This window comes from Danio aesculapii, chromosome 7 (genome assembly GCF_903798145.1).
Source record: "Danio aesculapii chromosome 7, fDanAes4.1, whole genome shotgun sequence".
Classification (NCBI taxonomy): Eukaryota; Metazoa; Chordata; class Actinopteri; order Cypriniformes; family Danionidae; genus Danio; species Danio aesculapii.
This window is the reverse complement of record NC_079441.1, coordinates 52,389,429-52,415,153: the sequence shown is the minus strand read 5'-3', so window position 1 is coordinate 52,415,153 and position 25,725 is coordinate 52,389,429. Positions and strand designations below refer to the sequence as shown.

The window sequence follows — 25,725 nt, the reverse complement described above, 5'->3', positions numbered from 1 at the left end:
AAATTAACCAATGTGAAAAGAAAACCAACTTCACCTCAGTAAAGCAGGCTAGGCGGAATAGAACTATTTACTGATGTTTTGTTGTTAAACCAAAAAACCGACATTATCGATGTTGAAATATTGAAAATAGTTATATCAATATCAATCTATTGCCTGAAGATTTCAGTTGCTAAGCAACACTTCCATGCATATAATTAGGGCCAGACAGAATCTGCCGACAATTATTTGTTATTTCTGCAGAGACTTTAGTAAAAAATCTGCAGATTTATGCATGATTATTTTGGGAGTATCGTAACTAAAAACTCAATATTTAAAAGAAAAAAATAATAGCTTTTTAACTTTTATTTAATGTTTACAATACAAATCCATCTAGATCCACTTATTTGGTTAACAAAGCAAGTCTCTCATATAATATATCAACTGAAAGACAGAAACTATTACTTTACACACTGTATTGTAAAAAAATCAAATAAACACTTGCATATTAGTCAATAATATTACTGAAATTAATTTTAAATATTATAAAATAAATATAAATTTACACACATTTACACAAGTAAATAAACAGATTCAATGATGGGCCGGAAATCTGCGGATTTCTGTGCCACAGATTCCATGTGGGCCTACATATAACCCATTAGTGAAACAACAAAATATACATCAGCTTTGCGTGACTAAAATAGTTTTATAACATGACATTACCTGTCTAAAAGAAATACTTCAGCCATGGTGTCGTCCTTTCTCCAGCGTGCAAAACTAACTTCAATATTGACTCAGCAAAAAGTTTTGATTCAGTATTTGATTTTACCGCTGTCACTCGTGTCCATGTGAACACACATGCACGCGCATCGGCGGATCTGCGTGAACAGGAGTGCACAGTTGTACAAATCTACATTTGTTGACAAACAACAAGCATAACAAATAAACACATTTAGTTCATTTACTTTAATCATTACTAGTGGAATGTGAAGAGACTTTCAACCAGCACAACAAAACACGTTTCTGAAGACCTGAACACCTACTGCACCTTTAACATTAAAAACATACTACCATGTGTGAATAACTCAGTCATATTCATGGCAGTCTAAACTATGAGGGGCAAAAAATAAGTAAATAAAGAATTACACTGAAAATAATAATAGATGTTCAATCAGTCAAGTTTTTCATTTGAAGCCATATTGCCTATTCTTACAGAGACTGAATTTAATTTGTAACAAATCTTGTTCTTCAGGGGGATGAAAACAAGTCTGTGAGAGATCGCTTCAATGCTAGGCAGTTTATCTCCTGGATTCAAGATGTGGATGATAAATACGACCGTATGAAGGTGAGGAGTTTGCTTATGCTCTGCTCAAACCTGCCATGTGCAAGCATTGAAAATGAGTTTAATTATATGCATCTTTATTCTGACAGACGTGTTTGCTAATGCGGCAGCAGCATGAGGCCGCTGCGCTGAACGCAGTGCAAAGGATGGAGTGGCAACTCAAGGTACAGGAGCTGGACCCTGCTGGACACAAATCTCTGTGTGTGAACGAGGTTCCCTCCTTCTACGTGCCAATGGTCGACGTCAACGACGACTTTGTACTGTTGCCTGCGTGACACCAACACACATTCAGACTCGGAGAGTTCGGTCTAATATAATCATCTATCAAAGAGACATCAAACAAAGTTCGGTAAGGGCTAGCCAGTTTGAGGAGATTTCTTTGAGGAGAGAAAATATATATTATATAGAAAAAAGGTAAATGACATAAAACTCATCCTTTTCTGCCCGGGGAGGAGCTGTCTTTTTAACGGGAGGAAAAACACAACTTGCACTTTTATCCTCAAGTTTTTATGGTTTTGTTTGAGATTGAAAAAAGCAAGTCTGCTTTGAACCCTGTCCCTCCTGTCTTGGGTTATTTGGGTGAACATACGGGACTGAATTTTTCTCTGTCCCAGCCCATGCTAAGTTACAACAAACAAGGAGCTTGAGACAGGCTCGTCCACCTATGTGCTCCAGAACAAGGGGACAGACACGGCACAGTGGTGGACACAGAACTCCGAACATGGCCAACACCTCAATGTGCAGGCACAACAGAGACACGAAAGAGTGCGACAGGAGTGCGAACACACCTTCTCCTTGTTTGAACCCGAGTCCACAATGGCTACAGCAGTGGAGAGAGTGGCTTTCCTGCTGTACAGCACCCCGTGCAGCCCCACATTCAGGGCAGGAAGCTGCATGCAGGGGCGAGCAGCAGCTCGGTGCCAGAGCCCAGAGGAGAGACTGCGTTCAGTTTGAGGGCGTGAGATCTAGAGTGCCCTCACCAGGCGACAGCAGTGCATTTGGTCTCAGATGCACAGTTGGATGGTCCCTAAACCAGACCTGACGTGCCCGGTTTCATAAGGAAAAGAGACTAATAATGTACGAGCAAATGTTGCTGTCACAAATCACGAGACGAGGACTTACAAGAGTATAGTTTATTCTTTTTTTAATGTTTGTTTTTGGTTTATGTCTTTCTTTACTCGGGCATTTCATTGTTCCCTTTCTGAGGAAGTGACTTGAAACACTACAGAGCCAACATTAGTTTAATGGAAAAAAATACAAAACTGAAAAAAAAAAGTATTGGGTAAATGATGTACAGTTTTATAATCATTAACCAATGTATTCTCGCTGCCTTCTAGATAATTTATTTTGCCACACATTACTGCACAGTTGTAAATAACTTATGTACTGTAACATCACTCAGTTAAGTGTAAAAAAATAAATGAATAAAAGTTATCATTGTATGTACAGTTCACTTTCGGGCAGCACTTCCCCCTTCCCACCCCTCCCCCAATCACACATACCACACGCATCCCACGGGCCAAAAGGTGTACACTTTGTCAGTATTTTCAAGACTTCCACTTCCAACGGTCCTCGCGGTTTCTGTCCAAGGCTAGTCAAAGTAAATCTAGGTCATCACCATCATTTAGGAAGCACCGTTCCTCTCCTGATTGCTCTGTCAGGGCCACGATCATAGTTTTCAGATGTAGCAGAGTGATTATGGATTTATTTAAAGAATAGTAGAGGTATATTATTCATCGTTTATTACACAAGTATATATCTTTAAAAAGTATAAACCAAGAAAATGCCTTTATACAGTTTAACGTCTCTGATTTCTTCTAAAGCTGCACAAGTCATAGGACGAGATTTGGGTCTGTCCGAATATACAACCACCCCATGAAAGGTGTAGTACATATTTGAGTTTATTACACATTGTATGATTATAATCATGGGAGTTTTTATCTTTTCCTTTTTAGCGTCTTGTTACGTTCGTTTAGGCATGAAAGTCACACACTCTTTTTTCCACTGTTCGGGAAATCAGAATCCATCTCCTATTGTTCTTATTTTAACATCTGCATGTAGATTGACCTTTCTCAGCCCTAAAGCAGTCTTTTAAGGTGATTTTTATTGGCTCACACTTGATATATCGACACTCGCCGTTAATACTGATTCAGAACAAAACACACACCCTCCATACTTGGATTTGCTATTTATAAACATGGGCTCTCTGACTGTTTTTCTATTGTTGATATCCTTGTGAATCTCCCCTCATGATATTTTTATTTTTTTTATTATGTCAACTTATTTCTGATCATCTTTAAAGTACATCGAGATGCTTAAATGTATCTATCAATATCTAGGGCACGAGTGCAAGTGAGTTTCTTTCTAACCGTTTCGTTTGGGGTTGGGGGGGCTTGAAATGTGTTTACCCATTCTCATTACCTGCCTGTACTTCAGCGTGAGGTTGTGTGATGTTTGCTTAACCATCCAGACTAGTGTTTTTATTTCTTTTATTATTATTTTCCCTCATGTGCGAGTCTGAAAATCCCACATGACGCAGTTCTGTATGTGTGCATTGAGTCTGGGTGCAACAGGTGTCACTAGTTCTGCAGGTATTGGTTCGGGATGACTCATGTCCCGGTGTTTTGTGAGTACCGTGCAGTGTGAAACAAACCGATTCTAACGAATGCGTAATACAAATAGCTTTCTGTTCGAATTCCGACCACTTTTATTTCTACTATGTGATTTCCAAAACAAACATGATCTCCGATAAGTGCTATTGATGGTGTTTTATTCCCCCAACAAAACCAAAATAGTGACTATTTATTGGAGAAGCCCCTGTATACGTACCGTTTACAAGATGATAGGTGAGTTTTCCGCTTCTGACGACCGATTCACTTTTAAAAGGCTATTGATGGTGTTTTTATTCCCCCGACGAAACCAAAATTGCGACGTTTTAATGGAATAGCTCCTATATACGTACCGTTTACAAGATGTTAGGTGAATTTCGGCTTCTCACAACCGATTCACTTTTTATTATTATTTTTGAGGGGTTTTTACTTCTATCGAGATAGGACAGTGGAGATTTTACAGACAGGAAAGTGTGGGGAGCAGAAATAGGCGAAGGATCGGCAGAGGACCTCGAGTCGGGAATCGAACTCGGGTCGCAATGAGCACCTTGGTGCTATGTGTCGATGCACTAACCACTAGGCTATTGGCGCCTACCTGATTCACTTTTAAAACGCTATTGATGGCAAAATTGTGACTATTTAATGAAGTAGCCCCTGTATACGTACCGTTTACAAGATGATAAGTGAGTTTTCTGCTTCTCACGACCGAATTACTTTTAAAAGGCTATTGATGGTGTTTTTATTCCCTCGACGAAACCAAAATTACGACTTTTTAATGGAGTAGCCCCTAAATACGTACCGTTTACAAGATGATAGCTGAATTTCGGCTTCTCACGACTGATTCTCTTTTAAAAGGCTTGAAATTGTGAAGTATACCCGATATTCATTTGAACTGTTCAGGGTTCATCATAAGCCATAACTTCCATCAGACTCGCTGCATCGGGAATAACTGACCATGAGATTGGACAAAAGAAATCCTAACGCTTGCTTGTCGACTCACTGACCTCTGTCTGCAACACATTACCTCTACTGATCACACAGATTATTCCATTTACTGATACGCTAGATGGAGCCGCAATTTCAAGCCTTGTTTTAAAACATTAATTTTCACGAATTCACGTCTTCATCAATAGTGAGGCATAACCTATTTATTATCTTTCCGACACCTGTGGTATGTTTGAGTTGAAGGTCTCCGCTGTGTAAATTTTCCTCTTGTAATGCGTAAAACGAGACGTTGTAAATAGCTGTAAATAATATTCCAGGACGTTTTGCACCCTCCTCTTTGTACTAGTCTAAACTTGCGTAGAATGTGAGGTTCTAACAGCAACGAGACATGTGGCGCTCGCTGCCGGTGATGTAACAATGTATCTTTTTTTATTTGTACAATGTAGTTCAATTGTGTACATATTGTTGGAGCAGCTACGGGGAGGGGATGGGGTTTATGATGCTATCGTCAGTGCTGTTAAAGATCCAGTACTTTCACCTTTAGCTGTGTTGATATCCTGCAATTCAAAATGCGAGAAACTGAAAAAAGAAAAAAAAAAAAAAAACGTACCGAAAGGAGAAATTCAGAATTGTTATTTTCTACACTTGCATGTACAGAGAGCGCGAGAACTGCTGTTGTTCCTCAGAGATTATGTTCGTAAATAAATTTTTGAAATGACTTTGCTTCTGTGCTGTTTTTGTGGGCTGCAGTATGACTTCTGCCACAAGAGGGAGCTGTCACTTAGACTTATTAGAAGACATTCTAGTAGTGTGTCATTGCTTGATGTCATATCAGGTCATTTGAGTACTGGGTACAAGCATCCTTTCTAAGGCCGTTTTTTAAAATTTATCTTAAATAGCCTAATTTAACTAAGGCCTAGTCCTGGCTTAATCTAAGCCCTGTTTGTGAAACTGGGCCATGGTGTGTTATATTAATATTTAATCTAATTTATATTATACACAGTATAGCTTTAACCCACAAATATAATCTCTCTCTCTCTCAAATTCAAATACGTTTTATTGGCATGATTGGCATGATATACATAGAACAAGAATATATCAGTAAAATAATTAAGAGGTACATGCATATTATATACAAAGTAAATGAATATAAGTAAATACAAATTATAATAACAAAAAAAGATAAATGATGAATAAAAATAATAACAAAATAAATACAAATAAATAAAAATATAAAGATAATGGTAGTAATAATAAGAAGAAATAAAAAAATATAAACATAAGAAATGCACTTACTTTAGGTTTGTCTATTGGGGTTTGTGGTAGGCTGACACATATTTAGCTGCTGTTGGGATCATTGTGGAATTTTCACCTAAAATATATCGTCACCTCCCAAAGATATGCAATGTTTAGTCTGAATTATAGTTGACCAAGAGCCACAGAATTGTATTTAATCACTGTATTTATATGGAATTTACACTACCTGACAAAAGTCTTGTCGCCTATAGTTTTAGGAACAGCAAATAATAACTTGACTATATATGCGTCTTTCATGAAAGGCAAAGGCCTCTAGATTATGTTTATTTCATCCAAATAAAATATAATCATGCCTTGATTTTTAATGATTTAATTAGGACAGTAAGGTCTGACTTTGCTTAGACAAAAGTCTTGTCACTTAACATAAATAATGTACAGTATAGAATATAAAGTCATGGTGCAGTGGAACAAGAACAAATATTGTGTATGACTCCCATGAGCTTGGAGGACTGCATCCATACATCTCTGCAATGACTCAAATAACTTATTAATAAAGTCATCTGGAATGGCAAAGAAAGTGTTCTTGCAGCAGTTCATCAAGATTCTTCGGATTTATCTTCAATTCCTCCAATAATGTTCATGTCTGGTGACTGAGCTGGCCAATCCTGGAGCACCTTGACCTTCTTTGCTTTCAGGATCTTTGATGTGAAGGCTGAAGTATGAGGAGTGCTATCCTGCTGAAGAATTTGCCCTCTCCTGTGGTTTGTAATTTAATGGGCAGCACACATGTCTTGACACCTCAGGCTGTTGATGTTGCCCATCCACTCTGCAGATCTCTCCCATGCCCCCATACTGAATGTAAACCCAAACCATGATTTTTCCTTCACCAAACTTGACAGATTTTTTTGTGAGAATCCTGGGTCCATGCGGGTTCCAGTAGGTCTTTTGCAGTATTTGTGATGATTGGGATGCAGTTCAACAGATGATTCATCAGAGAAATCTACCTGCTGACACTTTTCCAAATGATTAACTAGAAGTCAAGTTATTATTTGTTGGTCTTACAACTGGGATCGGCGACAAGACTTTTGTCAGGTAGTGTAAAATAGTGTTCTATGTGAAGATAAGTGTCTGACAATAAAGATAAATGGCTTTCACCGTATTTGGTATTTTTAAGTTCAAGTTCAAGTTTTACTTGTTGCTAAGTCACACTATAGTAAATTTCATGTACAGTTCAGTAAAAAAGTAAGAACTGATAAAGTTATTGACCCCTTATATTTTCTCAAAATACATAAATAAAACAATTTTTTTTTCTTTCAAAACTGTTACAGAAAGGTTTTTTTTTAACTGCCTAGTTGTAGCATTTAGATAGTCCTTGCGTGAAACCTCCTGATCATACATAAATGAAAACTGAATACTCAGGTGCATACCGAAACTGTAAGCATCTTTACTGTAAGTCTTTGGGGTTCATTCGGTTTTGAATAGATAGTGACTAACTATTTAGAGTACTCTGTGTATTCTGCCGGTACACCGACGTCTATCTAGCTGAAGTATGTCGACTATGAAAGAAACTTTTGCTGAACTTATCAAAACACTGATTCGTAAACAAGTTACTGAACCTTTTTTATTTGTTTATTTATTGATTGAGTCACTTTTGTAAATCTCGTGACGTACACTATGAGGTAAGCTCACATAATGTAAACAGTAATCAATATGGTGCAGAACAGATTTTCACACATTTGCGCAAGAGCGATAACGCAAAAGAATCAATGAGTCGGATAACCAACTTCGTTAGTTCGAACGAGCCGATTGGCTGAAATAATTCGGATCTTCCTGTGCTACTTTACTATCAGTCCGTGTGTGCGAACAGTGCTCAGTCAGTCAGTTTTCCAGCTCCACAGGGTGCAATGTCTGTGAGAAACAGCTGTTTCCGTCGACAAGGATTCTAACTTATTAGCTATGGAGTTTGAAACTAAAATTTACCCTCAAGTTGGTGGATATGGGCGATACAACAGGATCATCACGCTTTTCAGCTGGTTTCCAAACTTTGCGGTATCGTTGAATCTTTTCACGGATGTTTTCTTTACTCTCGTTCCCGAGTCTTACCACTGCAAGCCTGACCAGGCGTTACTACCGCCGTCTGCCCGGCTCTCAAACCTTTCCAGGCAGGCGTATCTCAACCTCACCGTGCCCTGGCTCAAGGGCTCCGGATTCAGCCACTGCGAGCTCTACAAGTACCCAGTGAATGTAAGTAACTACACAGACGATGTGGAGCGGGACGTGGTGTCGTGCACTGGAGGATGGGAGTTTTCCAAACCAGCGGGGCTCCAGAACAACTTGGTGACCGAGGTTAGTTCGCTGAAGTACCTCGAAATCACAAGCAGAGTTGTGTTATTATTAATTGAGGACAATTTTCTTCTTATATGATCTTTATCTTGCGTATTACTGATCATAAGGAGAAATGAAAGAAAGAAAAAAAGAAAAAAAAAACACTGGAGGTAGACCCTCGATTTTGGTAAAAGCCTCTACTTTGTTTTTTCCTCTCTGTGAGGGATCAGATACAGACAAAAGGGCTAGTTTTGCGCCAAGAGGAAAACTATTAGGATATGTTGGGTAAAAAGTTATATTTTACCATTTTAATTCCATCTTACTCTTAAAATAATAACAATAATAATAAAACAAAACACATACTTTCACATTGCTTTCCTTAAAAAGTAGCCAAGTAACAAAAAAGTCAAACTTTAGTAGCTTTAGATTGTTTTCCAAGCACTGTTCATTAATCATAGTTTATTTATTTATTTATTTATTAATTAATTTATTTATAATTGTTAATATCATAATGTTTTTGTAAAAGAAGCTGTGATATTTCCCATGACTCTCTAATCATTAAACCTCTGGGATGTGTCCCAAAAAACTTTTTTTTTGTAATGGTTAACAGTTGGTTATGTTTTAATGGCCATTGTAGTGGAAACTATTAGAGCTTCCTTGACTATTTCTGTTGATTATAATCATTATTATTAAGAATATTTACAGGGTTTCTGTTTCCTCTTTCACAGTTTAAGACCTTTAAGGAATAGTTTAATATTTTAAATAAATTTACACTCCCTCAAGTGGTTTATCACCTTTATGGGTTTCTTTTTATTTTTTCTATTGAATCCAAAAGTAGATATTTTGAAAAATGTAAGAAATCGGTAACCATTGACGTCCGTAGTTTGAAAAACAAATAAACATCGGTTTGAATTAGTATGTCAAACCAAGCTGACACTTGGTTTCCTAATTATTTGTCCAACAGAACACAGTGTGTCCATATGGCCGGTTTGACTTTATCTTTAGAGGTGCCCAAAGGATTGCTGCAGGGTTGGTATTAGGGTCTATATTATTTTCTATTTACATTAATAACTTGTGCGACAACCTTCCAAATGCCTTTTATCATCTGTATGCTGATGATACAGTGATTTATTGTTGCTCTCCTTCACTTGTTCAGGCCATACAATCGTTTTCAGGATCTAAAATTAATTTTTAAATGTAGATAAATCTAAATGAATGATTTTTACAAATTGGTTGCAGAACCAACCAATAATGACCACTGCCCAGGGTGAACAAATAAATTTAGTGTGCTGCTATAAGTATTTAGGCTTTTTACTTGATCAGGAGCTTTTCTTCAAAGAACCCGTGTCAAATTTGGTTCTCAAACTGAGAGTTAAGCTTGGGTTTTACTATTGAAATGCATCCTGCTTTTCTCCTAAAGCTCATAAACGTTTTTTGTCTGCAACATTTTTACCGTTGCTTGAATATGGTGATGTTTTATATATGAATGCTTCAACCAAATGTCTTCAACCATTAAACTCTGTTTATCCTAGTGCTCTAAGGTTTGTTACAGGTTGTTGTAGACTAACTCACCATTTGTGACCTGTATGCTAAAGCTGAGTGGCCTTCTCTGGTTGTAAGACGGTACACCCACTGGATGACTCTTAACTACAAGACTCATCTGGGTCGGTTGCCTTTATACCTATGTTCCCTTCTTCATTGGTCAAAAAGCCAGTATGCCCTACGTTCAAGTGAATCTTATCATTAACTGTTCACCGGGTTCAAACTGAAATGGGGAGGCGAGCTTTTAGTCATGTTGCCCCCTCTCTTCAGTTTAAACTAAAAATATCTGAGCTCATCCCAATCGAATCATTCCGCTCGATCCTTTATTACACATAAACGGGGAGGCTAATAATTCTGACTTCAACTATATATTTATTTATTTGTTTGTTTGTTTATTTATATTTGAAAGTCAGTGGCTACTGGTCTCCAAAAGTTTTCAAAACTTCTTTTGTGTTGTGTAACTGGAATACATAAATCTCTCTCAGCATTTTTTCCACTACAAATATTGAGACATTAGATGCATCTTCCTGAGATGTACAAATAGTTTTTATTATCTTAATTCTCATTTTTTTGTTTATTTATTAAGAAATAGTTTTTATTATCTCATATCAATTTGCTTCCATTAAATGTATCTGGATTTCACAGTCTTTAGACACCTGCGAGTGCGAGCTGAAAAACAGCACAAAAACACTGATTGAGAACATCAATTCATACAAACAGTTAAATCAGAAGATGCAGTAAAGCTATTTACATACTCTAGTATTGGGAGTTAGTATTATTATTATTTTTTTTTTTGCAAAGTGATTTAAAAAGCTGTGTAAATGTGTTGTAGGAAGTTTGTATTTTATGTTTCTAATGCAACAAAGTCATAAATTGAACCAGCAATCTTGATACATTTTACATTTATTTTCTTTATTTAAGCAGTGTTTTAGTTTAAACTGTCTCTCCATTTAGATAGCTTGGTGTGTGTGTGTGTGTGTGTGTGTGTGTGTGTGTGTGTGGGTGTAAGTGTGTGTGTGATTCTACAGCTCTCCTATAAGTAAATGACAGTCACATTGAAGTCATTTAGATGACTATCATGGTCCTAAAAATAAACCTATTGCTAACTGAATTGCAGCTTGACTCTTTTTGTTAGTGTCTTGTTCAACAATATGATTAAGAGTATTGTTCAGACTATATATATAGTTGAAGTGAGAATTATTACCCCCCTGTTTCTATTTTCCCCATTTTCTGTTTTCAGAGGGCAGATTTTTTCAACACATTTCTAATCATAATAGTTTTAATAACTCATCTCTAATAACTGATTTATTTTATCTTTGACATGATGACAGTAAATAATATTTTACTAGATTTTTCTGGACACTTCTATACAGCTTAAAGTGACATTTAAAGGCTTAACTAGGTTAATCAGGTTAACTAGACAGGTTAGGGTAATTAGGAAAATTATTGTATAACGATGGTTTGTTCTGTAAAAATATAGTGTAAAGGAGCTAAAATATTGTCCCGAAAATGGTGTTTAAAAAATTAAAAACTGCTTTTATTCCAGCTGAAATAAAACAAATAAGACTTTCTCCAGAAGAAAAAATATTATCAGACATACTGTGAAAATTTCCTTTACTCTGTTAAACATCATTTGGGAAATATTTAAAAAGAAAAAAAATCAAAGGAGGTTTAATAATTCTGATTTCAACTGTACATAATAAAAAACAAACTGTAATAGCTGGATACGTGTTCTTAAGTTCTGCAACTTCGACACATCACAGAAAGCAAAGGGAAGAGCTGTGAATAAAGTCCTTGTTGAGTTCCTGTTCCACAGGAAGTGAATCGCTGGAACTTTTCATGTGGCCCTGACTAGCAATATGCTTCCTTTTCCATGATGGAAAAAAACACCTTTTCCCAGTGTTTTTTGGAAGATTCCTCTTGAAAGCAGAATAAAGGACACAAATATGTAAACTGTAGTAGCATGGCTTCACATTAGCTGTAATGTAATAGAAGCTGATTGTATAATTGGCAGCATGTACACAATCACATCATCATCAGTCTCCTCAGATGTTTCAGGGTTTTTTATGGTGGTGAGAAAGATGGAGTTTTCAAATATGTGAAAATAATACATTTAACCGACGCCTGCATGACCGTGCTCCACCTGAAAGTGTCAACAATTAAAAAAAAAAAAGACTGGGAAAATCTACCATTGCGATATGAATACAATTTCACCAGATGACTAAATTTTTCTATTTGGAAAGAGTTTATAATGTTAGATCCATTGGGAAGATGCAGTGGGAGTGCATCTCTATAAAATCAAATAAACTTTTTGTGGTCCCAGACACATTTTCATTGTGGTTTGTGCCATTTGCAGTTCATTTCTGTGTTTCCTGCATAACAATCTATAAATACAATCAAGAAAAAGATACGATTGAAACAAAGTGTTTTATCATTTCCAGAGTCTAACAGTATTGAAGTACAGTAACTGAAAGATGAAAATAAAATAATTCAATTAAATTAATCATTGTTAAAGTCACAACTGGTGCATTTTCTTATGCCTTAATGCGTTTTAAAATAATTATACAATTCCAGGCATCAAAAACGCATACAAATGATGAATTGTGATTAAAAACTCAACATTGTATATATTCTGCGACGTGTCTATTGTGAGTGATTACATTGCGTTATCGATGCTGAAACGAGTGCCTCCAACAGGTTTGAAATATACTTGCTAGTTAACTATATGTGACAAATCGAAACATAATTCGATTTTTAACAATATTTTAATTTATTAAGAAACACTTATACACTGTTCCTTTTCAATAGATTAAAAGTTTAAAAATAAAAAGGAAAGAAATCCACTATTTCTCTTGCCTTTATGCTACTTAGGAGCATTTTTTACAGTATTGCCAAAGCATTTTAGATGTATAAAATCTGCAATATATTGGCATCATCAAATTAATAAAATGTACAGCAAATGAGAAATAAATGACAGAAAAAAGGAATTAAAACAGTCAAAAAAATTATAAAATTATAAAACTTACTGGAAGAAAACGTGTAGATTGTTTTAATAAGGCAGATGAGTTGATTAGCCGTTTCTAATGGTGTACAAATATTTTGCAGCCAGTTTAGATCTAATTTGATTCTCTTCGACTATTTAATAAAGTTTTTCTGAGTCGTTTAGGTTAAAGAATGAATTATTTAATGTTTCTCTCGCTCTTGAGACTGTGCGCATACATTTGATGACAGATTTAGAAAGCGAAACCATAAAACAAATCCCAAACATTTTAGGAGATTTAGATTTACCCTGGCTGGACACATTAAGTCCTAAAAAGGCGTGTCTCTTTGGAGAGCACGTGAGACTCTGTGGGAGTGTTGACAGGTCTCGTGCACACAGTAGCTACGAAACAGGTAAATGAGAGATTTTTCCACTACTTAATTGATCACAGATGTTTGGTTATATTGGGTAGATACAAAAAAAAAAGTGTAAAAGGATGATAATAATAGTATAAAAAAGTGTCACTAAATATACTTGTATATTACATAATGTATTACAATTTGCTTTTTTGTTGTTGTTTCGTTTTTGTTTGTTGTGAACATTCATTTGAGTACAATCATTTAGCATATTTAGGGACCGATTGGAATTGCTCTTTGCCGCAAACTTTGATGATTTGCCACGAAACAGGAAGTCATTATAACTCAGGCATGCATTATCCGATCTGCCTCAAAATTCACACATTTGATAAGAGTCCTGACCTGAACACGTTTACATGCCAATATCCAGTTGGAGTTATAGCGCCACCTGTTGGCAACAGGAAATGACATGTTTTACAATGTAACAAACTCCTCCCACAAATTTTATTATATCAGAACCAAATTTGGGTGGTGTTATCTGAAAGCTCTAGCGATGATTGATATATTGTGAAGATCTAGCGTTTTCGCCGAAGGGCGTGTCCAAAGCGGCTTGACAAACCGCAGTGCTTCGCCATGGAACAGGAAGTACTTATAACTCAACCACGCAATGTCCAACTGCCTGAAACTTTATCAGAAGATTCCTCTCCTGAAGATGTCTACATGCCAATATTGAGTCACAGTCATAGCGCCACCTGCTGACAGTAGGAACTTTGGCTTATAACTCAGCCAAACAATGTCCGATCTGCCTGAAAATTCACATGGTTGATAAGATTCCTCTCCTGAAGACATCTACATGCCAATCCTGAGTCACAGTCATAGTGCCACCTGCTGACAGAAGAAAGTTTGACATAAATCTGTGATTTAAAAAAAAAAAAAAAAATTTTATTTTTATTTATTTATTATTTTATTATTTTTTATATATATCGGCCTAAATTATTATTGTCCGCTGTTCTCTGTCATCTTAAGGCCACCGGGTGGTGGTGAGCCCGGGTGCGAGGTCCCTTTTATCGCTGCTTGCAGCTTTAATTAAAGTTAGAATTTGAAAGCAGTTCGAAGTTGCGTTTTCAAACATTTAACATTAAGGTTAGCTAATACAACATGGACTTAAAAAATGAACAGTTAAGTGTTTAAAAATTCGTTAATTTCCCAAAATCTGCAGAAAACCAGACTTTATTTAATGGTGCTGTAACATATGTTAAATTGTTCATGGTTATCTACAAAATAAGTATATGGCTTTGGTAAGTGCAAAAAAATCCTTTATTCAGTTGTTTATAACCACAGGAAAAGTTAGCTTTTGACAATATTTGGAAGGCTCATGAATATTAAGTCAGTATTGAATATCAATGAGCAGCTTGTCAGTGCCTGCTCGTTCTCACACAAACGTTTCTTTATGCAACAAGAGAAAGGTAGTTTGCTTTCGCTACCTTCAGCATTTTTGGTGCGCTTTGTGCTCACGCTCCTTTGTTGTTGCTAGGTGACCATCAACCATTTTTTCTCAGAGGACGACAAACTAAAAAAAACATTGCTGTAGTTCCAATAGGCTACAAGTTTTATTTATGGAGAACATTTAAACTGGGTGTTTATGTGTTGTGTGATTGTCTGAGGTAAATAGTCTATAAAGTATAAAGCTCATTGGTCAGTTGTTATTATGTGACTCGCAGTGTGGTATTCTGAAAAATATAGATGTTTTCAACTAGGTGCGCCTGGAATACGCAAGCGCGTCGCTCCCAATATGTATGAGCAAGCCATGCGCCTCCATTGGAAATAACGAACTTGTGCATGCAAAAGACGTAAAATGTGAACGGCCTATTTCATGACAGCGTCACAAAGAGGTCTATGATCTGTGCATGGCAAAATCTGTGGACACGTACAAAAGTACATGCAACTAATTCTAATATGTGGTCAAGCAGAACATCGGAGCCTTATTTGAGTTTGACAGTGTGCACACACACACACACGCACACACACACACACACACACTAGCCTATTTATTTTTTGCCTTATTTCTCTTTTAAAAATATGTTACAGGAAAATCGTGATGGGTTTCTTTTGCCCATATCGCACAGCCCTATTCCTGAGTTGTGTTTTTGAAGAAAATCTAGGCTAAATTATCAACAAAATGGGCAGACAGAGATGCATTTAAAAACACAGGCAAGAATTAACATCAACCTCCACATAAACAGATATGTTCTTAAAGTTTGTTGACATCCTTTCATACCAGAAAAATTACAATAAGAGCTGAGTGATATGACACATTACACAAATGTGCGTTTAACATGTATACAATAGTAAATATTTGAAGTGAACCAAAAAAGTTTTCAAAATTGTCCTAAAACAAGAATGGTCATTGTTCAATAGTTTTAGACAACCTTGATGAAAGGTTTTGATGCACTACAAATATTGACTATTCATCATGTGCTTGTTTAATGTTTGAAGATGCACGTGTCTGTTCCTTCATTATAAACATACATGGCAAATTTCATAATACACATGTTAAACAAACGAGGGGCACGAAATACATTGATCATCTATCTTTCCTGAATTTCACATTCTGACAATGAGCTGTGATGATACTTCATGCCTGGCTGTATTACCTTAGATCTCTATAAAGCCAGTCTTGTTTTGAAAATAGGAGTCCCACATACAAGCTTAGATTAACTTAAATTAAGGAAATTTAAGCATTGATATGTCGGCGCCAGTGGCGTAGTGGTTAGTGCCTCGTTGTTCTACGCCGATCCTTCCCCTCTCTCTGCTCCCTATACTTTCCTGTCAATACTCTCTACTGTCCTATACATGTAAAGGTGAAAAACATCGAAAAAATTATTATAAAAAAATTTTTTATCAACATTGATATGATCTCACTAGTAAGGTTGCAGCCAAACAAACTCCGCCTGTGACATGCATATCAATTTTTTTCCATGGATCATTATAATCTGTGTTTTGCTCTGTTTTTGCCTGTTTTTTTGCCAGAATTTTACACTAAAGGAATTTACTTGGTAACAAGGAAACATTTGAGGCTGGTTTCCTCAACTCTTATTATTCAGCTATGCATATGTATATACAGATTTACATTTTATAGCACTTATAATTCTGTTTGTTGTCATTAAGATTATAAATAATATTATTATAGTAAAATTCGCTGAATGTTTGTGTTAGACTTTTGTTATAGTACTGATAACTAACTTTATAGTATTATTATTATTTATATAATTGAAATGGTGAACCCTCTTTTTAGTTTCCATTGTCTGAAAACATTTGGTAGTTTGCAGCTGGTATTACAAGGTTTTTGGTTGGTTGAAGCTGGCTGTTTATGGTCATTAGCTTTTTCAGTCTAGTCTAGATGGTGGATCTTCTAACTTTGACATGGTGAAGGATCTTGGTGAAGCATGTTTGGGCTAGAAAACAACCTCGAATGGTTAACAAAACCACTGTTCCTCCATAATGCCTTTTAAATGGGATCAACAACTCAAGACTTTGTGATTGAAAGTGTCTCTCTTCTCTGCATGCTGACAGTGGAACTTGGTGTGTGACGACTACTGGAAGATTCCTCTCCAGCACATTTGTTTCATGACCGGCTGGACCTTGGGTTATATACTCCTCGGCACGCTTTGTGACTGGTGAGTCTGCCAAAATTACTTTGTGTTTAGAGCTGCTTTAGCAGGAGGACTTCACTGTTTCACTGTAATGTTTGACAAGCCACAGTTGTTCAAATATTTGTTGGTGTATAAACAAATATTTAGACTCGCTTATAACCTAACAAACCACTTCTTATTTTTTCTGAAAGGTTTTACTTCTATTGCGCTTTTGCTATTTTCTTGTTGTGAAATTATTTGTTATCCAGTAAAATTACTTAAAACATTAATGAAGATTCTGTCATCAGCTACACCCAAATGAAGATTATTTGAACGAAGCTTAAAAAAATGACAGCAATAATATTGGAGTAAACTGTAGTTGAAGAAGACAATATGTATGTATGGTATGTGTATATAAATGTGTGTGTGTGTGTGTGTGTGTGTGTGTGTGTATATATATATATATATATATATATATATATATATATATATATATATGTATATATTTATTAATACAGCAGTTCTGTCTGGTTCTCAAATCTGATTGGCTGATAGCCGTGCAATATTCTGCAATAATGGCTCGTTTCCACTGACTGGTACGGTACGGTACGGTTCGGGTCGGTACGGGTCACCTTTATCAGGCTTGCATTTCCACTATCAAGGGTACCCTTTTGGTGGGTGTGGTGTATGACAGAAAGTTTCAGTCGACGTCATTCTCGCTCTAATAAGTGTCTACAGTAAAGCTGTCGCTCACATATCATATGAGAAGCACTTCTGACAAAACAAATGCTTCACACACATAAATACTTGTGTAGAAATATTTGTTTCTAACTTTTCAATGAACATGAGTTGACTATAACTGCAGATCAATGACAGTGCGAAACAGCCTACTGTAACGTCTGTAATTATATTAAATAAATAAATTGATATTTATAAACACATACAACCCCTTACAGTCTCCGATATGTTACCAACTACAGAAGAACTACATATAGCAGACATTTAGTGCTTTTTTAGGTTCAAAAACAACAAAAAATATAGCCCACAGTCAGTGAAAACCTCTTATCTGTGTCTGTAATCTTCAGCAGCACATGTAGCTCTGTTAGACAGTAATTCCATCATTCCCAGTAGTTCATATTAGTCCAAAAGGTGAAGATACTAGTTATACATGGTATTTTGTTCATGTTTGCTGAAAAATAATGTGCTCCTTTTTTTCCGCCTTCTCCTTTGCTTTTTCGTGCTTCACTCTCGCGTTTGTCAGTGTCTGACAGGATCGGGTTTCAAAAGCACGTCAATAATCAAGCGCAGGTTATTATCATGAGCTCAAGAAGTTTGTTATTTCAGGTATAGACGCGCGGTTTACGCAAGGAAGAAAGCAAAACCGCTCGCACTTCAGACTGGCTCGTAAAAAACTACGAGGCACAGGGTAGATTCTGCTCTACTCCATGGCTTTGTGGCTGTTCATCAAGACGACGACAAGGTTTGTTTGAGCCCGGATCGACCATGACTCGTTATTATATGTATATATAATTCCGCTAAAATCTCTCGCTGTGTATTTTAAACATGGCGGGTTTTTTGTTTTCATTCTGGATTGTTGTGTAAGCAAATGACGTATCTCTGTAAACCAACAGCGTTCAGCTGCGCGTCTAGCTACGCCTTTTGGTACCCTTTCTCGTGTTTGGTACCCTTTCGAAAGTATGCCGAAAAAGTGGTACGGTTCGGTACGCCTTTTGACAGTGAAAACGGCCATAAAAGCGTACCATACCGTACCACTCAGTGGAAACGGGCCACAGCACTCCTACAGCCTCCTCACCCTTCTGTATTACTCTGCCCACATAGAGTGACAGCAGATTAAGAAACTCACTACAGTTTGACAAATATTGCAGCTGTTGGACAACATAATGTACTTTTTAGGCCTTTTTCGTCAAGAATATACTTGTTTAGATTGCAACTATTCAGTTTATTCATAAGAATAGTGCTTATTTTAAACATTTATAATTTTGGAGATCGGCAGCCATCTGCCTATCATACTGAGCAAAGCAAAGACGGTTGCGCCACAAGATGGCGACAGAGACCGCATAAGTCTTTAGGGGAGAAAATCTCCAGTGTTTTTTTTTTTTTTTTTCATATTTCAAACAACAGCTGATCAAATCATTATAAGTCAGGTAAATGACATTCTAAGTCAATCTCTCTCTTTTGTATGTTGTAGCACTGTATTTATACCATAGCAACCTGCTAGTGTTTGCTTTGCTTTGGCTTTTTTTGGGTTAATTATTGTGATCTTCCGATTGCAACAGAAAAATAATAGGAAATCTCTGTAGACTCATGGCATTTCATGCCTTTTCAGCATTCAGTCTTATAATCTTAAAATGTGAGCAATATCACCTGTTTTGTCTTCACTTTAGACATTACACTAGAGAATCATTCAAATACTAGCACTAAAATGATGTTGGTGAAGTAGCAAGGGTTTCTGCTGTTCTTATGACCGCTGCAGATGTGAATGAACGGCGGAAGAAGGTAGTTCCTCTTACAAGAGGATTTTGAGACTCTCTGTGTTTGATTTTTCTTTTTTATTTAAACAATTATGACTTATACTGTTGTATAAATGCAATATCACACTCATCGCTGTGTGATGTGGCTGTATATCGTTACTGGTGGGGCACTAAGGCACAACGCACGCCTCCCATTAATGGCGATAATCATATCGCACTGCTAGGAGTGTGATTGCTCAGATAAGGCAGTGGTTCTCAAACTTTTAAACCCGCGACCCCCATTGTAAGATCGTCAAGAACTCGCGACCCCCCACTACCAAAGCATATACAAACAATAAAAATAGCTTTTTTAAGCTGTTCACAATATTTTAACTATATTTACTATAGATTACAGGGCTCGAAATTAACATTTTTGCTTGGTAAAACTGGTGCTTCTAACTTTAAAAATGTAGGCGCACCAGCCAAAATTTAGTGGCTCCCACCAATTATCGCACTGTTACTACAAGTTTTATAAACAGATTTATTATATTTGAAAATCAACACTAATCAAAACTAACAAGCAAAAAAATAAATATGCATGCGTGAGGAAAATATGTCTCAATGAAATCCCGTTATCACAAGAAAAGACATTTTTATAACATAATTGAGTGACCAAAAGATACACGGACGGATATTCCAAAAGATCCCACAGACTTTACAGTGAATGCTAGTTATTTTCATAGCAGACTTGAAGCCAATGGAGGTCTTTTATCCACTCTTCAATAAGTATAGCTGGTGGATTAACATTCAGCACATGATCAGTAATCAGATGTGCCAATATTTGTAGCTTTAGGTGTTTCTAAGACAAAATCTGTCAGTGTTGTTTTCATTCTCTCGTCTTCAGCGCTTTACATTTTTGCGGTTGTAGCCCCTGTCATCTGAAGACAGGAGGCGTTGACTGAGTGATTGACAGCTGATTTTAACCAATCATTCGTGTTCAGTTCTTAGCGCAGTGGGCCAATAAGAAGAGCGTGAAGGCGGGGCAAGCGTTGAAGGCTGTGTTTACTGCGGCAAGATGACATGACAACAGTTTTAAACTGTTTCTGAGCGCTGCGTTCCAAGTACAAAGATGCATTCTGCCCGAATGTGTCCTAAATACTTTATGAATCAGTAATATCTTTTTAAAAATCTGAAAATATTAGCTTTCACTTGTAATACTGAAAAATATTTATTATAATCACTGAAAATTACACAATTTTTAAATAACTCTCGCGACCCCTTGAAATTATTCTGCGACCCCCGCAGGGGTCGCGATCCCCAGTTTGGGAACCACTGAGATAAGGTACAGGAAGTAATTAAAAAAGTGAAATTGAGAGAAAAGAAGAACAGAAAAATAGATGGATGAATATAAAAATATGTAAAACAAACACATGCACACACATATATAGCTAGAATATTAAATGCAAACAAATCTCTTTTTTTAATGTTTTAAATAAATTCGGTGGAAATATGGGTGAAATAATATTTCATTGTTATTCATTCATTTATTCATTCATTTTCTTTTCAGCTCAGTCCCTTTATTAATCTGGGTACACCACAGCGGAATTAATCGCCAACTTATCCAGCATATGCTTTACGCAGGGCATGTGCTGTGTAAAACATATGCTGGATAAGTTTGAGGTCCAGCTGCAACCCATCTCTGGGAATAATCCATAAACACTCACTCACACACATACACTACGAACAGTTTTAGCTTTACCAACTCACCTATAGCGCATGTATTTGGAAACCGGAGCACCCGGAGGAAACACGCAAACACGGGGAGAACATGCAAACTCCACACAGAAACGCCAACTGACCCAGCTGAGGCTCGAACCAGCGACCTTCTTGCTGTGAGGCGATAGTGCTACCCACTGAGCCACCGTTTATTCTTACCTGTCCCTATTGATGCCTAAAAGAATACACACTAAGTTGTATTGTCTTTTAAATTGTTTAAATTTTCTTGCTGAGGTGTGTAAATGAAAAGTTTGAAAGATGGCAAAGATTAAAGATTTAAAAGTATAGCTAATTAGTATTAAGGGGCTGTGTTGTCATCTTTTGCAGCGTGTTTTAATGTCATTAATGATTATTTGAAGATTATTTTTGGTGTTTTATAAAAATTTTACACTGAATTTGATCTTAATGGATGTCTTAAGTTCTTTCTGTGTGTGTGTCAGTGTCATACTTGCTAATGCTCTGCTTCTATGTGTTTGTGTGTGTGTGTGTGTGTCTCAGGTTGGGTCGTCGGCGTGCTCTTCTGCTGTCAGTGGTTCTCTCTGGGCTTCTGGGAGTCATGGCTTGTATTTCTAACAGTCCTTCCGCCTTCCCGTTTCTCCGCCTCTGTCAAGGCTCAACATTAGCCGGAGTGTTTTTGTCATCTTACATTGCACGCAAGTACACTCCTCCATTATATGACCTATTTTTAATTTGCAATGGATACTTTCATAAGGCACAAAAAAACAGTCTCTTACACAAAAGTGGTTTGTGTAAATTCAATTTAACCCAGCGGTTGTGTTCGTCCTTACTTCAGCAAAATTTGGACTGAAATATCCCAGCATTTTTTTGAGTGATAAGGGATTTTTGCTTTTTGGGATTATCTTGAACATTATGTAATGTTTAGGATGGGGATGCACTGAATTTTCAGATGATCAAAGTTATTGGCTAGAAATGGTATTTTACAGTTTTAAGCTGGAAGAGAAAATTTGACAAAAAATATGAGTTGGATAAAAGGCTTTGCTGTGCCACACTGCCCAGTGGCCTACGGTGTTTCAAACTTCCTGCCATAGTCACTTAACGGGGTTGACATAAAGGAGACATGGTTTATTGACCCACACAAGGAGAGAGAGCGAGTAAGGAAACTGGCAGCTGAAAGTAAGTCTAATTAGGATTATTACTAACATCTGAGTAATTGGGTCGGAGTGGCGATATTTAGGAGCTGCCTCTGGGACACACGAGAGAGCTAAGAGGGAAGCCTAATGCCCCTACAATACTACCTGATTCACTCACCTTGCCTTCTTCCTCACCCACACATTACAAACTTTGTTATTGTGTGAAGCTTTCACACCGCTTGCGGAAAGCGCTGGGATATGAAACCCATTCATTTCAATGGCTTGCGCAAGGGTGGTTTGTTGTGATGTGTGCCTAGACCTGAAGTGTCCATCAGTTGTACCCTTCAAAGAGGCAAGTTTTGAGCACTTTGGTTTGGAACAATACTTCAGTATGGCTACCATGATTGTTTTCACTCCTAAGTGCCCTTCAGAGGGCAGTATATCCCATTTGGAATGCACCGATAGTCTTGATAGTGTTTCCTGGGTCTTCCCCAGGGCCTCCTCCCAGTGGGACAAGCCTGAAACACCTCCCTCGGTAGGTATCAAGGAGGTATCTGAAATTGATGACCAAACCACCTCAACTGGCTTCTCTCAATGACTCCAAGTTCCTGCCAGAAGACAGAGCTCCTCATCTCTGAGAGTGCGCCTTGCTACCCAATGAATGAAGCAATTTATTCTCCTTGTATTTGAGATCTTATTCTTTAGGTCTTGAATCAAAGCTCATGACCATAGGTGTGAGTTGGAACATAGATTGACCGCTAAATTGTGAACTTTGCATTTCTGCTCAACTCCCCTACCAACACCACTGCACCAATCTGCTCGTCAATCTCATGTTTCACCTTTCCCTCATTTGTAAACAAAACCGCAAGATACTTGAACTTCTCCAATCCTCCGGTGGCCCCTCCACCTACAGGAGGAGCCATAAAGGGCCAGTGGTTTGTGGATTGGCCAGTGGTTGAAAGCCAAGCCACAATGACCCAACCTTTGGACACCTCTTGAAGGTATATGTGCCTGTTTAAATGACTAGTTCACCCTACAATGAAAATTCTGTTATTATATACTCACAAATTACGATCTCCCTCATCCTCAGTATGCTGCAACAATCCTAAGAGGTTCAAAATAACCAAAAACATTGTCAAAACATTCTATTTGACTTCAGTGGTTCAACGGTTATCATACAAAGCTCCAAAAACAAGGAACTGTAAATACAACTTTGTTCTCATTGTCATTTCTTCCGCAACAGGTCAGAGAGCATGTTTACAATGTGTAGCCATTAGAGTCAGCAGAGCAACACACAAGCTTAGTATTTTCCATTGTAAACGTGCATCCTGATCTGACAATTTAATGCACAAAATGCAGCGCATAAGAATGTTCATGGAGCTTCGTATGATTACAGTTGAACCTCTGAAGTCACATGAAAAGTTTTGATAATGTTTTAATTTCTCATTCTCAACATTGAACGTCTCTGGAACTTTGCTGATGGAGGTTAAGGGAGCTCACGCATTTCATCTAAAATATTTTTATTTGTGTTTCGGAGATGAACGGTCTCTGGGGATTAGAACGACATGATAGTGAGTAATTAATGACAGAATTTAAATTTTTGGTTGAACCAACCCTTCAAAGGGCCATGAACCCCATCCCCTGCCCCCCCTGTCTCAGCAAGGTGTTTTCACACCTCTAGTTTGAAAAATGTAAGGAAAATGGGCGCGTCCAGTTTTGTTTAGGTGGGAGTGTCCAGCAGCGAAAGAGGGAAGGGTTTGCATGAAAAGGCGAGTTTCATTAAGTGTGGCAACCAAAACACAGATGCTGGGAAGATGGGCAGCAATTCGGAAAGCAGCATTTACAGCAGATCTGAGAGCTGTATTAAAAAAAGTGGATGATTTCTCTCCACCAGATTCCTAATCAGTCACATTTAGAAACGTAACACTTGACGACCCATGTCTCCGAATAATTGTTTGAAATATGATTGGCAACACAACATGATGTCTCTCTGAACACTGTAACAGGTAAAAAGTCTTCGAAGCTATATCATGCATATTAATGAAGTTGCATCTCATTCACAATAGAGTGCGCTGATTGTTTCGAGTCAAGTCTTTCTCATGAATTACAGAGGTTGTTTTTACAGATGTGTTAACTCAACGATGTCACTTTGTACCAGCCGGTACAGACATCCAATCTCCATGCTGGAATTTACACAATGACCTTATCGCCACAATGTTGCTTCAAAATTTCTTTTTGAACTGGAGGAACGAATTTGCTCAAAACAACGCAAAAACAACATATTTTCACTTTTGAGTGAAATCTATGTGTCCTAATAGTGTTTTTAGCAACGTGGGACATGCATTTAGATCCATTAATATTTGGATGTAGACACAATTCTAACATTTTTGTTTCTATACACCAACTGAATGGATTTGAAAATAAACAAACAAGATGTGTTTAACTGCAGACTGTCAGCTTTAATTTGAGGCTATTTACATCCAAATCAGGTAAATGGTGTAGGAATTACAACAGTTTGCATATGTGCCTCTCACTTGTTAAGGGTCCAAAAGTAATTGGACAATTGGCTTCTAAACTTCCATGGCCAGGTGTGTGTTATTTCCTCATTATCCTAATTAGGTATCCCAATGATCAGATAAAAGGTCCAGAGTTCATTTCAAGTGTGCTATTTGTATTTGGAATCGGTAACTGTAAACTCTCAAGATAAGATCCAAAGTCATCAGTCAAGCAAGCCATCATTAGGCTGAAAAAAAAAAAAAACAAGCCCACCAAAGAGATAGCAAAAACATTAGGCATGGCCAAAACAACTGTTTGGAACATTCTTCAAAAGAAAGGACGCAGTGAGCTCAGCAACACCAAAAGACCTGGAAGACCACAGAAACAACTGTGGTGAAAGACTAAATAATTTTTTCACTGGTGAAGAAAACAAAACAGTTGGCCAGATCAAGAACACTCTCTCGGAGGTAGTTGTATATGTGTCAAAGTCAACAATCAAGAGAAGAAAATACCAGAGTGAATACAGAGCGTTCACAACAAGATGGAAACCATTGGTGAGCCTCAAAAACAGGAAGGCCAGATTAGAGTTCTAAAGAAGCTTTGACAGTGCTGAACAGTGCAGTCCTATAAACAGATGAGATCAAGATCAACTTGTACCAGAGTTAAGGGAAGAGAAAGGAACTGCTTATGATTGTAAAGCTGGAATTATACTATCGCCTGCTGCCGCATCGCGCACCTCCGCTGACTGCGCGCGTACCTTGCAAAATGGACGAGGCTTTTATACTTGCTGCGTTCGCCGTTGTGATATTCTTTTAAACGACAAGGGGCGGTCAAAAGAAACCCACTGTAAAATCAGACAGATAAACAGAAAAGTAGGACGTTTCCGGAACTTCATCATATCATAATATCATTCAACATTTTTAA

The 25,725-nt window shown here is 37.2% G+C and overlaps 2 protein-coding genes across 3 annotated transcripts in view; both read left to right on the top strand.

Moving 5' to 3' along the window:
• The window catches only part of ankrd11 (ankyrin repeat domain 11), a 204,685-nt gene extending 201,872 nt beyond the window's left edge, over positions 1 to 2,813 (top strand). For both annotated transcript variants that reach the window (XM_056462152.1, XM_056462150.1), the window contains exons 12-13: positions 1,232 to 1,324; positions 1,411 to 2,813. In XM_056462152.1, the coding sequence (XP_056318127.1) occupies positions 1,232 to 1,324; positions 1,411 to 1,596 (279 nt within the window). In that variant the 3' untranslated portion in view covers positions 1,597 to 2,813. The remainder of the gene's footprint in view (positions 1 to 1,231; positions 1,325 to 1,410) is intronic.
• A 5,184-nt stretch (positions 2,814 to 7,997) lies between these two features.
• slc22a31 (solute carrier family 22 member 31) overlaps positions 7,998 to 25,725 on the top strand; it is a 34,871-nt gene continuing 17,143 nt past the window's right edge. Inside the window, exons 1-3 of the mRNA XM_056462153.1 lie at positions 7,998 to 8,478; positions 16,909 to 17,012; positions 21,713 to 21,867. Of these exons, the coding sequence (XP_056318128.1) occupies positions 8,089 to 8,478; positions 16,909 to 17,012; positions 21,713 to 21,867 (649 nt within the window). The 5' untranslated portion in view covers positions 7,998 to 8,088. The remainder of the gene's footprint in view (positions 8,479 to 16,908; positions 17,013 to 21,712; positions 21,868 to 25,725) is intronic.